The sequence below is a fragment of the Rhinopithecus roxellana genome, chromosome 11 (assembly GCF_007565055.1).
Source record: "Rhinopithecus roxellana isolate Shanxi Qingling chromosome 11, ASM756505v1, whole genome shotgun sequence".
NCBI lineage: Eukaryota > Metazoa > Chordata > Mammalia > Primates > Cercopithecidae > Rhinopithecus > Rhinopithecus roxellana.
The window spans coordinates 15,533,145-15,547,757 of record NC_044559.1 but is presented as its reverse complement, the minus strand read 5'-3'; the positions used below and the strand labels follow the sequence as shown (position 1 = coordinate 15,547,757).

General features: G+C 46.1%; 1 protein-coding gene across 6 annotated transcripts in view; it reads right to left on the bottom strand.

Annotated features, from left to right (window-relative positions):
* Positions 1-268: 268 nt before the first annotated feature.
* XPNPEP1 (X-prolyl aminopeptidase 1) overlaps positions 269-14,613 on the bottom strand; it is a 53,572-nt gene continuing 39,227 nt past the window's right edge. For all 6 annotated transcript variants that reach the window (XM_030940725.1, XM_030940731.1, XM_030940729.1 and 3 more), the window contains 9 exons: positions 14,025-14,083; positions 13,816-13,893; positions 11,226-11,297; positions 9,051-9,111; positions 7,159-7,228; positions 6,101-6,274; positions 5,324-5,400; positions 4,088-4,186; positions 269-811 (listed from right to left, as the gene is read on the bottom strand). In XM_030940725.1, the coding sequence (XP_030796585.1) occupies positions 683-811; positions 4,088-4,186; positions 5,324-5,400; positions 6,101-6,274; positions 7,159-7,228; positions 9,051-9,111; positions 11,226-11,297; positions 13,816-13,893; positions 14,025-14,083 (819 nt within the window). In that variant the 3' untranslated portion in view covers positions 269-682. The remainder of the gene's footprint in view (positions 812-4,087; positions 4,187-5,323; positions 5,401-6,100; positions 6,275-7,158; positions 7,229-9,050; positions 9,112-11,225; positions 11,298-13,815; positions 13,894-14,024; positions 14,084-14,613) is intronic.

Sequence of the window (14,613 nt, the reverse complement as noted above, 5' to 3'; positions counted from 1 at the left end):
GACATAATTTTTATTGTGTTTTGCATAGCAGTGACACATTTTAAAATCAGGGGAAAAAAAAAACTGAGATAAAAATACCATATTAGGTTTTCTAGAGAAAAGAAAAAGCTTACAACTAGCCCCCAAATGTGCAGCAAAGCCAGGGGTCTCTTCTCAAAGGGGCACTACCACCTAGGAAATGTCTGCCACAGAGCCAGCAGCCCTGGAGATCAGCTCACCTGACATGCCAGGGGACAGCACCATGAAGAAAGAGACAGCTAAGACAAAGCACAGTTTTGACATTTTTATTCACTGATCATAAATATAGTCTCATGAGCATTAAGGTGATCATGAATGATGTACTAGCACCTGGAACATGACCATCATGGAGCACTCATTGTTTCCCCATCACTGGCCAGAGAAGTCAGGGCAACTCCCTTTCATCAAGTGTTCAACTTTGGAGGGGCCCTCCTTCTGGTGCAGCAATTTTATTCTTGGCTCGTTCTCAACAATTAAAAAATCATAAAAGACTGAGTGTTTGCAATAAAATATCAAAGAGGATAAGAAGATTTTCTATTCTTCTTAAAGTCTAAAGTAAAAAGGGGAGGTAGGGAAGAAGGAGAGGAAAGGGGAAAGATGTCAGGGATCTGCCACGTTTCTTCCTTTCCCCAGAGCATTTTGTAAAAACAAAACCAGGGAGGTATTAATGCTGTTTGGAGATGGGTTGCGTCTCTCTGATAAGCCACTCGAGAGCTTCCTGGCGGCCCTGTTTCTGCAATTCCTTCCCAATCACGTCCCTGCAGGTCAGATGGTAATTGTTGAGCCAGTCGCACTGCAGGGGAGAGAAGGACAGACACAGTATTCACCACCCCATCTTTAACAACTGGATAAACAGGTCAACAGCAAGGGCCCCCATGTGCTAAGATCACAAGCTGAGAGAAAAGGTGTGCAACACCCTTTCTCCTTACTCACAGACAAGTGTTTTCCTTGTGTTCAGTTTCCCTGGAAATACACAGGACCAGACTTCATGACTTCTGGTGAAAAGGCCCCCAGAACAGTTTACTATTATAAACAGTAGACTCTAAGCCAGTAGCTCCTGCTCCCACCTGTGTGGCTTCATCCTGGGAGGTGGTAAGCTGGGGAATAGCCCCTGGACTCTCTGAAAGCTCCTACTAAGAGAGACACCCGAAACTGTCCTGCCAACACACTGAGCTATAGATCCTATATCCGCTGAAAAAGTTGAATAAAAAACTAGGATCAGTCAAGCCCATGAGTGTCTTTTGAGTGTAGCTGCCTAGATGAACCCAAAACCTGTGGTGATTAAAGACTGTGGTGCAGCAGAGTGGGGCTGGGAGTAAGCTTAGTTTTCAGACTCTCAACTCAACATGCCACAAGAGCAGGAGACAAAAAAAGAGAGTGAAAGGAAGGACCTGCTGGCAGGACTTGGTGCCTGGGCAGGGGCTGATCCACTAGACATGATGGCAAAATCCCCCTTGGTTGTACAGGGAAAAAGGTGAAGTCTGGAGTGAAGCAGGTTTTACCAAGAGGACAACAAGCCACTCTCATCACTGTCTATGGGGTAGCTGTCTGGAAGCTGAGGAGACCGATAGTGCCACGGGTGTGGTTGTCATAAATGAGTCAAAGGCCATTTTGGAGGGCAAGGATGTTACAAAAGTACTGGCTTCAGGGACTACAATCCAGCCAGGTACCAAAGCCCAGCTGGCTTTAAATAACCCCAGCTGGGGTCAGGATGGGCACACAAGCCCATTAATTACAAAGGACTGACGGCAGACAGATAGAGTGGTGTTACCAACTGGCTGTGACCAAGCCAGGGTTCCAATCCCTAATGAGAAGAGCCTACTAGCCTACTAGCCCCTTCTGGGAGTCAGGGAAGTGATGGGGGCAGGGGACGATGTCAAAAGCAGGCAAATTGCTATGTGTCCACAGCAAGGCCAGCAGGGCTACAAAGCAGCCTACTGTCCAAAGCAGCTCAACAGTAAGCTGAAGGCAGCATCCTGGTGTAAGCCTGGGGCCACAGCCAAACTCCCAAAGCCCTTTTGGTTGGGAGCAGGGAGGGAAAAGTGGGAGTGTGGACAGCCTCGGCGGGGCCTGAGGACCATCACAAGGCCCTGATAGTCTGCAGCTGGCCATATTCCCATCCGAACAAGGTCCTCTGCTGCCATCTGGTGATAAGTGATGAGAATGCAGACCCAAACCAAGGAGTCCCTAAAGTGACTCCAAAAAGACAGGCTAAATAGTAAAGGGAAAATGACCAGATATTTTAAAAGCCAGGTATTTTAAGAAGACATTATCTGCCCCACAAAGAGTAACTGGCCAAAAGAATAGCTCAATGATGTGGGCATGCAAGGTGCAGCAATGAACCACAGCATAACACAGATCCCTGGTCTATGTCCAATGTCACGGGAGTAGACTGATTCTTTCTCCTTCAAGGAAAAATGGCCTCGCTTAAACTTCCTCATACACTACTTCCTGGATAAAGGGGAATGTCATATGGGAGAAATGCCTCCTGATGGGTACACTTTATGTACATTTCGACAGCATGACCTAGAATTACTTGGCAGGAAGCCATAGCCTTGGACTCCCAAGAGTACGAAATGACATATTACTGGAAAGCCCCTTGCTAAGTCCCTGGAAGCTGTGCCCAAGGGCCATTACAAAAGACACTGGTTCCTATGGGGCAGAGGGATTCTAAGCAGGGTGGCTCCCATGCCCACCTATGTGTTCTCATTTCCTCTCAGCTAAGGCAACACTTACAGGGGCTGGACAAGAGCCCTGGACACTGGAAGGACTCTTCCTGCTGAAGAGACACACTGGACACTGTGCTGATAGGCTGAGTCTCCTTTTCCATATCCATCTGCAAGCTGCATAACCCACCCAGTACAGGGCCCATGTGGGTCCTGTGAGTGCAAATGTTTAGCTGAACCAAGGGCACGGATGGTTAAGCAGAGGCACTCAAGCACAGAGGAAAGCCAAGCAGGAAGTGGATGGCCTTTCTCGTCACCCACCTGTGAGCTGGAACAGGCAGGAGGCTTCTAGCTGGGAGAATCCCGTTCCACAGCTCCTGTGGAAGGGAAGGTCCTTGACCCCCAAAGACCCTTTCCTTTATAGCGCCAAGAACAAGGCCCAAGTGGGCACCAGTGAGGAAATTTTCCTGCCTTGAGAGGCACTCAAGGGCCAGTGGCTGCCTCAAATAACAAAATCTTATTGCTGGAGTAACCCATCATGCTTACCCTGCCTTCGGCTCCCACCAGTCATTTGCTTTTCATTGAAACTTCTGACCCCTGCCTTGCTCTGGAATTTGTGTCCTCCTGGCTTCCAGTTTCCTGGTTTGGGAACTGTTTTGTCTGTCTAGTGCTAACAGTTCCTACCCCACCTCTTACCCTTGTTTCTGCTCTGACCTTGATCATCTGTGTGACTCTTCAGGCCTTACTCATGTCCCCAGGACTGCGATCTCACCTGGCCTTACCAGTCCAGGGTCTGAAGGAGTTAAGACCCATAACCCTCTGAGCTAAGCAAGTAAGCACTGTTGTGCCCCAGGCCTTGTGAAGGGTTTCACTGCCCCAGAGTGACCACAGTAGTAACCGAGAAGGGCTGGTACTATCTTTCTCCTTGTCTGTGTGAAAATGGGACACACGATAATAGATTTTGCTTTGCATTTCGTTACTGTTTCATGTAACACAAGAAAACAATCTGGTATGTACAGTGGCCAAGAGGCCCCACCATCCATCTGGCTTTTTGTAGGGAACACACATAGGCTCATATTTGCTAAACACGCCTCAGTGCAGCTATGGAGGAACAGTGCAGCTAAACAATGGCATACGAGTTCCACCCACAAAACCCTACAGCCCTAGAATGGCTATAGGGAAGAGGACTATCTCCACCTGGAGGCCCAACAAATACAGGAAAAGCTCAAGAGTCCTCAGAAAACCTAGGGCTTTCAGACTCAACTGGCCTAGACCTCTAAATTTAAAAATTACAAAGTGAAAATGAATTAGAGAATTTAGGATTTAGAGAATGGATTAGAACTATTTAGGGTAGTCTCCATCTCCCCTAGTAACATACCTGCCCACCAAGACTTCCCCATTACCTCTTTGTCTGTAAGAGAATCCACATCTATCATTTTGGTCTGAATTGGAACCAAAGTTAGAGGTTCAAAGGTCAGGCTTCCCCGGTTATTAAAATTGTACTGTGGGAGAAAGAAGAAAATAGACGTGTTTCCTCCTCTTTACTATGCTGAAGCACCATGACGTCATTCCATCAGCATGCCATCCCTCAGAGCCAGGGGTAACTGGGAGCCAAGACGTGGTGAGCTGGTCACCACTTTTCATAGACACACAGGAAACCTGATGCCACTTTCCAAGAGCTCCTCCACTGGGCAAACAACGGCCTGTGCCATCAGGAACGGCCAAACAAAGGGTGCTGAGGGGCTCCCAGCAGCAGTTCCACAAGGCTAATGTCTACTGTGACCGGAAACAGGGGCAGGGCATGGGGGTGTCTGGGCTCAAGGGCATCTCTGGTTTTGATTCTCCAGGATGCAGGGGTGTAAGTCCTCAATATCATTTTTTTAGCAGTCAACTGTGTGGCCTGCCTTGACCCAGCCAGGCCCATCAGGCGACAACACATCTATCCACTGGAGCACAAAAGAACATGTTGGGTTTCTGTTCATGGCAGCTTTTGGGAATGAGATGGGAGGTCACTTCCAAGAATAGTGACTTCCATGCCAAAGCAGACAGCAAATCCCTGCAGTCAACCTCCTTGCTGACACAGGAAGCTACTTCCCTCCAATTGTTCAATTCCACCAATGGAGGAGGCACAAACAGGTCTTTTAGGTAAAGCCTAGGGCCTAAAACCCTGCAGCCTTGGTAACACTGATGGGGGAAGAGGGTGAAACACCTGTCTTGTATTGCCTTTGAGGCTGACCCTTAGATAACTCAGGGTTCCTCAACTTTACCTAATAAAAGTCACCTGGGGAGGGTGACAAAATTACAGCTTCCAGGCCCCCCACCCTGGAGATTCTAGGGTCTGGGATGGGCCTGGAAATTAGCACCTTGAACGAGCATCCCCAGTCAGAAGAGACAACAGGCCGCCTATAGGAAACTCTGAGCCCCAAATTATGTGGTGAATCCCAGTTCTGGATCCCAGTTCATTAAGGATTTTCTTTCTGGCTGTACAGGCAAGGAGTGTGGTTTCCAGGAAAGTCCCTGATATCTGGAGAAGAAGGCTCCACGTCGGCCCCAGAATGGCATACTCTCGGCTCCAAAGACATTAAGTCTTCATCTTCCCACATTAAGGAACAGGAAAAAATTTTTTAATAAATACTCACCTTGGTCTTCACAGGAACCACAAGAACAACATTCTCAATGCGAATTCCAAAAGCCCCATCTTCATAATACCCAGGCTCTAAAACAAACCAAATCCCAAAAATGAGAAGCAGCCCACGATGACGATGTCCACAGAGAGAACCTTTCACTCCTGGGATGACTGCCCTACTCCAAAGGAGAAGAAATAGGTGAAGGGCCCACTCTATCCGGTGTAAGAGCCCAGAGATGCCACCTTCTCTCATATGGCCACTTTTTTATAAGCATTTGAGGTACAGAAAGCTAGACTCTGAAGTCCCTGCACACTGGCTACAGGGTAAGGAGTACAATAACAGTGGATCCACTAAATAAATCATGGTTCACATCCATAAGACACAATAATGAAGGCATTAAAATATATTTACAAAGACTTGGCAATGACCTGGGGAAAGCAGTATATCAAGTCAGAAAGCAGAACATAGACAAGACGCCCAGTATGATCTCAGTGGTTTTTTTTTAAAATGATATCTACATATCTGAAAGACCAAAGCTAATACAGCAAAACATTAAGTCATGTTTCCCCTGAGTGTTTAGATTGCAAATGATTTTCATTTTCTTTTTACACAGTTCCCATCTCATTTTTTCTAAAATGAACATGTATCAGTTCTATAATCAGAAAACTTCATTACTGTTAGGAAGGGAAAATTATTGCCAATTTAAACTAATTAAAAAATAAAAAACAACAAATAGCTTTCAAAAAGGCTCAAGGATCCATGCATGCCCTATATGTGATGGATGCTTACCATCGGTGACAATCATGCCTGCCTCCAAGGGCTCATCAGAGAATGTTTTGTAACTGATGCCGCAAGGACCTTCATGGACATTCAAAAAAGACCCAACACCATGTCCAGTCCCGTGCAAGTAATCTAGGCCTGAATCCCATAGAGCTGAACGGGCAAAGGAGTCAAGAAGGTGACCTGAAAGATAGAAAGAGCCACTTAATGATATTTGCACAGAGCTTTAAGACATTAGATTTATTACGTTTGGCTCCAGAACGTGAAACAGAAACCAATAGGTAAGTTACTGGAGGGTTCCGATTTCAGCACAGCACAAGGAAGAACTTTCTAACAATCAGATCTCCTGAGGAACAATCAAAGTTCAGTCTGAAGCTAGGCAATCATCCATTCAGGATGCTGGTGAGGCACGATAGACACCTACAGCACACAGAGGCCATAGAAGACAAGGACATTCCCTTCCCAGCTCTGCGACCCTAAGGTTTCAGAATTACAAAGATGAGACTCTAACCAGACTGCAAGCAGGCAGGCAGGCATGACAGATGAGGCAACTGAGGCCTAGGGAGATGAGTACACATCTCATCTACCCAGAAGCAAGGCAGCCCAGGTCTTGTCAATGCCCAGTCCAATGCTCCACCTACCAGGCCTCAAGCAAAGTAGTACATAGCTGAAGTCAGGGTCCCAGTAAAATAAATCCTAAAAATCCAGAAAGGAAGCACTCAGTACTAAAGGGCAGACAGGAGGCTGCACCAACTTAGACTCAGGCCCTGTGACCTTCCCATCTGGTTTGTTCTCTCCTGGGGGCCATCCACATGTGTCATCCAATACCTAAGTGGTCAGGAGAAAGGTGCACAGTGGGTACTGGGCCCAATCCTAACCCCAGCTCCCTGAGGCCTCTGGGCTCAGTCAGTGGGTTCTGCAGACTCACCCCATGAGCACCTGGCTGGGCCTGAAGTGGGCTGGGGACCTCACAGTGAGGGAAGGACATGTTCTTTCACTCAAACATAGACATATTTGATTCTCGAACAAGAAAAAGAGCCTGCCATGTGACAGAATGCACCACCTACCTTTGGTTCCAGTCGGGAAAACAGCTGCACTCACAGCTATATGGCCCTTGAGGACATATGTGAAGCATTCCTGCAAAGAAAACCCAGGGGCATGTTGCAGAATGGGGACAGATGCCTAATCCTGTAGTTTTCTGGTAGTTCACAAAATCCTGCCTGCTAAAGTTTTTAGCAATATCACAGAGACAACGTAAGTAAAAAGAAAAAAATCTGGTGGAAAAAAAGCCTGGCCATGGGGCCAATTTCCCAGAAAATCTTGAAATTCAATTTAGTAGAAGAGCACTGTCAGAGAGATGACCCCACAGGACTCTATAATGAACACTCTGACATACTCCATCATGTGAGCCTTAGAAAGAACGGAAAAGTAATAAAAAGTACTGATGACCGTAGCTAACATTTACTGAGCGAGTCCTCTGTGCCACGCACTATTGTAAGCACTGCATGTTTGATCCCACACTTCACGATGGAGGCACTACTGTTATCCTCGCTTCACAGAGATTCAGTAGCATGCCCAGATCACACAGTGCGGAAGTGGCAGCATCTGGCCTTGGGGCCACGCAGTCTTGCTTCAGCACCTGTGCTTCCTACCACCATCCTATCTTCAGGGGTTATCCCCACTTTCTGGACAAGAGAAGTGCTACCCAGAAGTGTAGCAGCTTGCCAGTAAGGTGCAGAGTCAGGACTAAAACTCCTTTCTCCTCAGTCTGGTTGAGCTCTTTGAAAAGCACAAAAAGGCCGGGCGCGGTGGCTCAAGCCTGTAATCCCAGCACTTTGGGAGGCCGAGACGGGCGATCACGAGGTCAGGAGATCGAGACCATCCTGGCTAACACGGTGAAACCCCGTCTCTACTAAAAAATACAAAAAACTAGCCAGGCGAGGTGGCGGGCGCCTGTAGTCCCAGCTACTCGGGAGGCTGAGGCAGGAGAATGGCGTAAACCCGGGAGGCGGAGCTTGCAGTGAGCTGAGATCCGGCCACTGCACTCCAGCCTGGGCGGCAGAGCGAGACTCCGTCTCAAAAAAAAAAAAAAAAAAAGAAAAGAAAAGCACAAAAAGAGTCACACCAAAATAATCCTAGACGCAAGGTCTAAAGTCTTCTAAGGCACTGGTGCATACAAAGGGACAAGGCAAGGGACCAAGACAATGAAACCTGCCCCACTACATTGCATAAAACCCTTTTCCTTGGATAATCTTCCTGAAGGAGCTCCCTCGGACAAACAGATTCATTTAGGTGCTCAATCAGCATTTGCTGAGCAGTGACTATGATCCAGGAACTGGCTGGGCTCAAGGGAATTCACAGCCAGCTGGGAAGGTGAGTCCTTTTATTCTTATTTTTATGGATGGTGACTGCTTTGTTCAACGTCAGAGCTAGTAAATGGCAGAGAAGCTCTGAAGCCAGGTGTCTCCAGACCCCTGGTACACATCTCTCCGCCTCACAGCTCTCTTTCCCCTTTCCATGCCAATCATACCAGAAACTTAATAGAGTCTGTCATTTCGGAAAGTTCCCAGAGAGTTAAGCCTATAAATAAGAATCTCGAAAAAAGAAGGGGGTGGCCTTCAAAATCAAATCTAGACACTGCTTATAAAGCATATATTTCACTATCTCATCCCCAGCCTCAAAGGCATTTCCTGACTCGAGAAGGCCAAAGCTATTATATCTAAACTTGCAACTGAGCTGCCCTAACCAGAGCAGAATGCTTTAAAAATTTCTCCAAATGTCTTACTCCAATAATTAATTACATGAACCTTGTAAAGCAGATAAGCCTGACTCCACAGCAGTGAGTAATTTTACTACCCCACATGTAATTTTTACTTCTTTATACTATCTCTTTTCATAAAAGCAATGCTCTTCTTAAGAAAGCAGAGAGGACCTCTTAAGGTTTTGGCCTCCGCCTTACCTTCTCATAGGCTGTAGGGGTCCCAAAATGCATTGTCCGCGTCACATCTGTGGTGCCATCCCTTTCCAAAAAAAGGACAGATTGGTTTCCCGTCAAAATAAGCTTTAAGTCAAACATGACACAGGCAAGCATGCAGACAAGTAAGAACCCCCACACAATACTGGTGGGCATGTACAACAGCACAGCCATCTTTGAAACTAGTTTGCAGTTCGTTAAAAGGTTAAACATAGTCACCATATGACCCAGTAATTCCACTTCTAGTTATATATCCAAGAGAACCAAAAACATACATCCACACAAAAACTTGTACATGAAGATTCACAGCCACATTATGCATAACAGCCAAAAGGTGGTAACAGCTGAAATGTCCAACAACTGATGAATGGATAAACAAAATGGGGGATTATCCACACAGTGCAATACTATTCAGTAATAAAAAGGAATGGAGCCGGGTGCGGTGGCTCAAGCCTGTAATCCCAGCACTTTGGGAGGCCGAGACGGGCGGATCGTGAGGTCAGGAGATCGAGACCATCCTGGCTAACACGGTGAAACCCCGTCTCTACTAAAAAATACAAAAAACTAGCCGGGCGAGGTGGCGGGCGCCTGTAGTCCCAGCTACTCGGGAGGCTGAGGCAGGAGAATGGCGTAAATCCGGGAGGCGGAGCTTGCAGTGAGCTGAGATCCGGCCACTGCACTCCAGCCTGGGCAACAGAGCGAGACTCCGTCTCAAAAACTAAATAAATAAATAAAAAAGGAATGGAATACTGATACATGCTGCAACATGGATGAACCTGGAAGACACTGTGCTAAATGACAGAAGCCAGATACAGAAAGCCATACGTAATACAACTCCACTTCTATGAAGTGTCCAGGATAGGCAAATCCATAGAAACAAAAAGGAGAGTAGTGGTTCTCCAGGCTATTGGAAAAGGGGGAGTGACTGCTATTAGGTAGGAGGTTTCTTTCTGGGGTAATGAAAATGTTCTAAACTTGATTGTGCTGATGGCTGCAAAACTCAGTGAATACACACACACACACACACACACACACACACAAAATTAATTGTATATTTTAAGTGGGTGAATTACATGGCACATAAATTTTACCCCAGTAAAGTTATTTTAAAAAATGAAACAAAATGTGAATGCAGGGATGGCTAAATAAAGTGGGAGTGACATCAGCCCCTGACACGCACATTCTTGGTCTACGAGAGACACTATCACTGGGGTTATGAACAAGACGCAAGAAGGCAAAGAAAACAGGAGCCCATCTCTAGCAAAAGAGGACCAAAACCCAACTCCTCCTGTTAGAACAGCAGGGGGATTCCTGGACAGAGACCCTAAAAGTATCTAAGTACGTATCTTAACACATACTAGACTATATCCCTGACATAGAAAGGATAACTTCTAGAATTCTGCTAAAATTTAGAAGCAAACAAAAGTTTACACCATTACCAAGCAATCCTTAGCTCTAGGCTAATATTATTAACACCCCTGTGTCCCAAGGCCAGGCATGGCTGCCACATAATTGGCTGAGCTCATTCAATAATTAGGTCCTCCCTTAGCCACAGTCCCAAATTCAGTGGGGAATGGAGCAGCATTAAAAGGCCTTGCTCGTGCTCTCTTAACGCAGACAGGGTCTATTCTTACTCCTTCTCTTGGGTTCCGTATCAAGACCCAACCAAATCTTGGGTTCTTCTCTGAGGAACTTTTCCAGAGAAGATAGCTGTGAAAGCAGCAAAACATGGAGAAGGGAATTCAGAAATCTGGCGGCAACCCTCATTTCTCACCCATTCATTCAAAATGAATCCCTGACTTCATAAGGCCCTGGGGCGGCTGCAAGTACAGGGAACCGGCAGGTGGTTCATGGGCTGGGGTGGAAAACTTTCAACAGTTCCAAAAGCTTGCTTTATTTCACAGTTGTTTAATTATATTTTTAAAACTTCCGGCCAAGGACTATAACATTTCTATCAAACAGTCTTTTGTGAGAACAGAGTCACAATTGGGCTATTTCAAATAGGGGTGAAAAAAAGGACAAGACATAGGAACGATTCCATTAGTGGCCAGCACAGGGTGTGATGACCAGCTGAGTACTCTCAGCTGGAGCTCAGCTGTCCACCTTCTCAACTGCCTTGAATCACAGAGTCAAGTTCCACAGCAGTCCTGGTTTACTTACTTGTATTGAGCACCCGAGTCAATGAGGTACACCTCATCCAGAGACAAGGTCCTATTCGTCTCAGGGACTGGCCTAACAAAGTTAATAAAAAATTAATTATTCCACAAATGTAAACACTTAGTGAATCTGGGAGGAGGACACACAAGAGCTCTTTATACTATTCTTGCAACTTACATAAGCCTGAAATCATATCAAAATAAGTTACCCAATAAATGAATTATTTCACCTAATATTAAACTTCTACTTTTCAAAAATTCAATCAACCTATCTCCCCAACTGAGATAAAGCGCTCAAGAGGGGAAAAATAACACATTTCTTTACGTCTACCTCTGTTTGTGTCTGGAATAAAACAGGTGTTCAAAAGATAACTGTCAAAGCTAAAAAAAATGAGAATCCTTAGAAGCAACAGGACCTAGCTAGAGTCCTGGGAACTGGGACAGGAGCAGCCTGGAGTCACTGCAGACTTGCTTGTCTCTGGGAGCCCCAGGCCCCTCCTTCAGCCCTGACCCCAGCAGGTACCTCCCCACTCGCTCCCCAGACCACTGGACAGGCAGGAGTAAATGTCTCAATTTGGGAGAAAAACTAAAGGAATTTTGCTGGGAAAAGGAATGGATCATGATATTCTTCTGCTGGAGCACTTTTTTCAAACAAACATGAGGAATTTTCAAAAAGTGATCGCTTTCCCCACGCCATTTTCGAAACAATATCACTGCACTGGGAAACGCCCGAAGGGATGAGAGCACTCCATGCCTCTGCCCTGCAGCTGAAGTGAGGTTGTCCTCCATCTCCAGGTACCACCCCCTCCTTCAGCAATAAGGGCACCAGTCCACACACAAGCTGAACAACTGAAAAAGACAACCGGTGCCCTCCAGAACCCTGCCTCTAAACAGGCTTCCAACCACCCACAATGAAGAAATGCCAAAGCAGAGGCAAATTTCTTCCCCACTGGCATGAAATTGTTTAACGTTTTAATTATACACAAAATTCTAGGATAGTATCCAGCCAGGAAATTCATCCTGAGTTAAACAAAAACTGAAGTCCCTCTGATATTTTTATCTGGAACAGAAGCATTAAGCGAGGGAACTGTACTGTCACATCTGTGACTGTCTCCCACACACAGCTTCAAAATCTGCCCCAAGACAAAAACTCTAAAAGCAATTATTCAAAGGGGGAAAAATGTGTGCCCAAGCACAGCACAGAGAGACAGTGTTCTTTCACTGGCTGTGCATATCACAGACGGGGAAGCACAGAACTCAAAATACCCAATGCAAAGCAAAGCAGTTTGAATCAGGCAGAGCCGAGGCTGAAGCCCAACGGCCATACCTAATGACATTTCCCACCATCCTGTCTTAGGACTGACAGGAAGATCTGTCAATCCTAAACATATCAGTGCCCCTCTGTCTCACAGGGAAGGGAGGCTCGGCCCTGTGGGTCCATGGGTTCTTGTAGACCATGTGGCAAAAATACTACATACTGGGATGCCAGGCTTCAGGCTCAGGGAGACAGGAAGAGAGGGTACTCTCCACCCAAAACAGGTTGCCCCACAACCTAGTGCTAAGGTTTTTTGGTATGTAACTGACGGAGCTCACAAGACATACGGACTAGTACAAAACAACTGCTGTTACCAGGAAAGAAAACCACTCAAAAATTCCAGCCATGGGTCAGGCACAGTGGCTCACGCCTATAATCCCAGCACTTTAGGAGGCTGAGGCAAGAGGACTGCTTGAGTCCAGAAATTCGAGACATGCCTGGGCAACACATCAAGATCCTCATCTCTACAAAAAAAAATGTAAAAATTAGCCAGGAGTGGTAGCACACGCCTTTAGTCCCAGCTACTCAGGAGGCTGAGGCAGGAGAACTGCTTGAGTCTAGGAATTCAAACTTGCAATGAGTCGTGACAGCACCACCGCACTCCAGCCTGGGCAGCAGAGCAAGACCTTGTCTTTTTAAAAAAAAAAAAAAAAAAACCCACAGGGCACAGTGGCTCACGCCTGTAATCCCAGCACTCTGGGAGGCCAAGGCAGGCGGATCACGAGGTCAGGAGATTGAGACCATCCTGGCGAACACGGTGAAACCCCGTCTCTACTAAAAATACAAAAAAAAAAAAAATTAGCCAGGCGTGGTGATGGGCGCCTGTAGTCCCAGCTTCTAGGGAGGCTGAGGCAGGAGAATGGCGTGAACCTGGGAGGCGGCAGAGCTTGCATTGAGCGGCGATCGCACGACTGCACTCCAGCCTGGGTGACACAGCAAGACTCCGTCTCAAAAAAAAAAAAAAAAAAAAAACCAGTCATCAAGATGCAAGGGCTATACATATAGTTCCTGCAGCTTCAAAAAGGAAAGAGGGACACCCAGCTGACTACAATGTAGAGAATGCCAGTGCCATACTAAGCCTAAGAGGAGGCTCCCAAAAGGCAGAGGCTTGGGGATTGGGAGAAAATAAAACCTTAGAGGTCTTATTTCTCTTCATTTTACAGTCTCAACAGACAGATGAAGGTGGGCACAGAGGCCTCTGGTAAAATAATGTCACCCCTGCTCAGGCTCCTGTGCAGAAGCAGCAATGCCCGGCAGCATGCTCCTCCGCATGCCTTACGCGTAGTGAATGATGGCGCCGTTGGGTCCCGTACTGGAAATTGTTGGGAAGCTCAGGTCCACGAAGTCGGCCTGTTGCCTGTAACAGAAAGACAGAAGCAGAGTGGCTTAAAGGTTTTTACTGTGCTAAGATTCAGGGCCCTTCCAGCCTCATTCAACTTGCAAGAAAATCAGCATGAGGTTCCTGGGTCCCCCCAAATGGATCCTTACCTGCGAAACTCCTCAGCTTTGTCAGCAGCTGAGATCTCTGTCACACCACCTTTGGGAACCTATGAGAAAATTGCTTATAATCATCTGGTGAGATAAATTCATGTGTGCCTCTTACAAATTAGAGGAGATACTTTAAAAGCTTACTTTTTCCTCAATTTCTTCATCCCAACTGCCCAATCTACAGGACACATCCTTAGCAAGGGAGAACTCCCAAAGGTTCTCACCAAAGCTATCTAAAATATAATCGTTTCTATTCATTTAATTTTTCACTCAACTATTGTGCTTCAGTATTGTATCCTAAAACCTCCCAAAACAATGTATCTAAGTTTAAAAATTCAAAAGCATCCCCTCCTAAGAAATCATCCTAAGAAAATCATTCTAGAGAAATAAAAAAGATAAATGCAGAGATACTATTGCAGGATTACTGATAACAGCAAAAAATTAAAAACAACCCGAACATTTAAAAATAGGAGGACTGGGTTAGTAAATCAGAACAGCCACTAGATGAGTTTTCATTTGGATGCTTTTTTAAGGCCTCAACGTAAATGGAAAAGGTTCACACTATGAGTCTAAGAGAATAAAATAAACA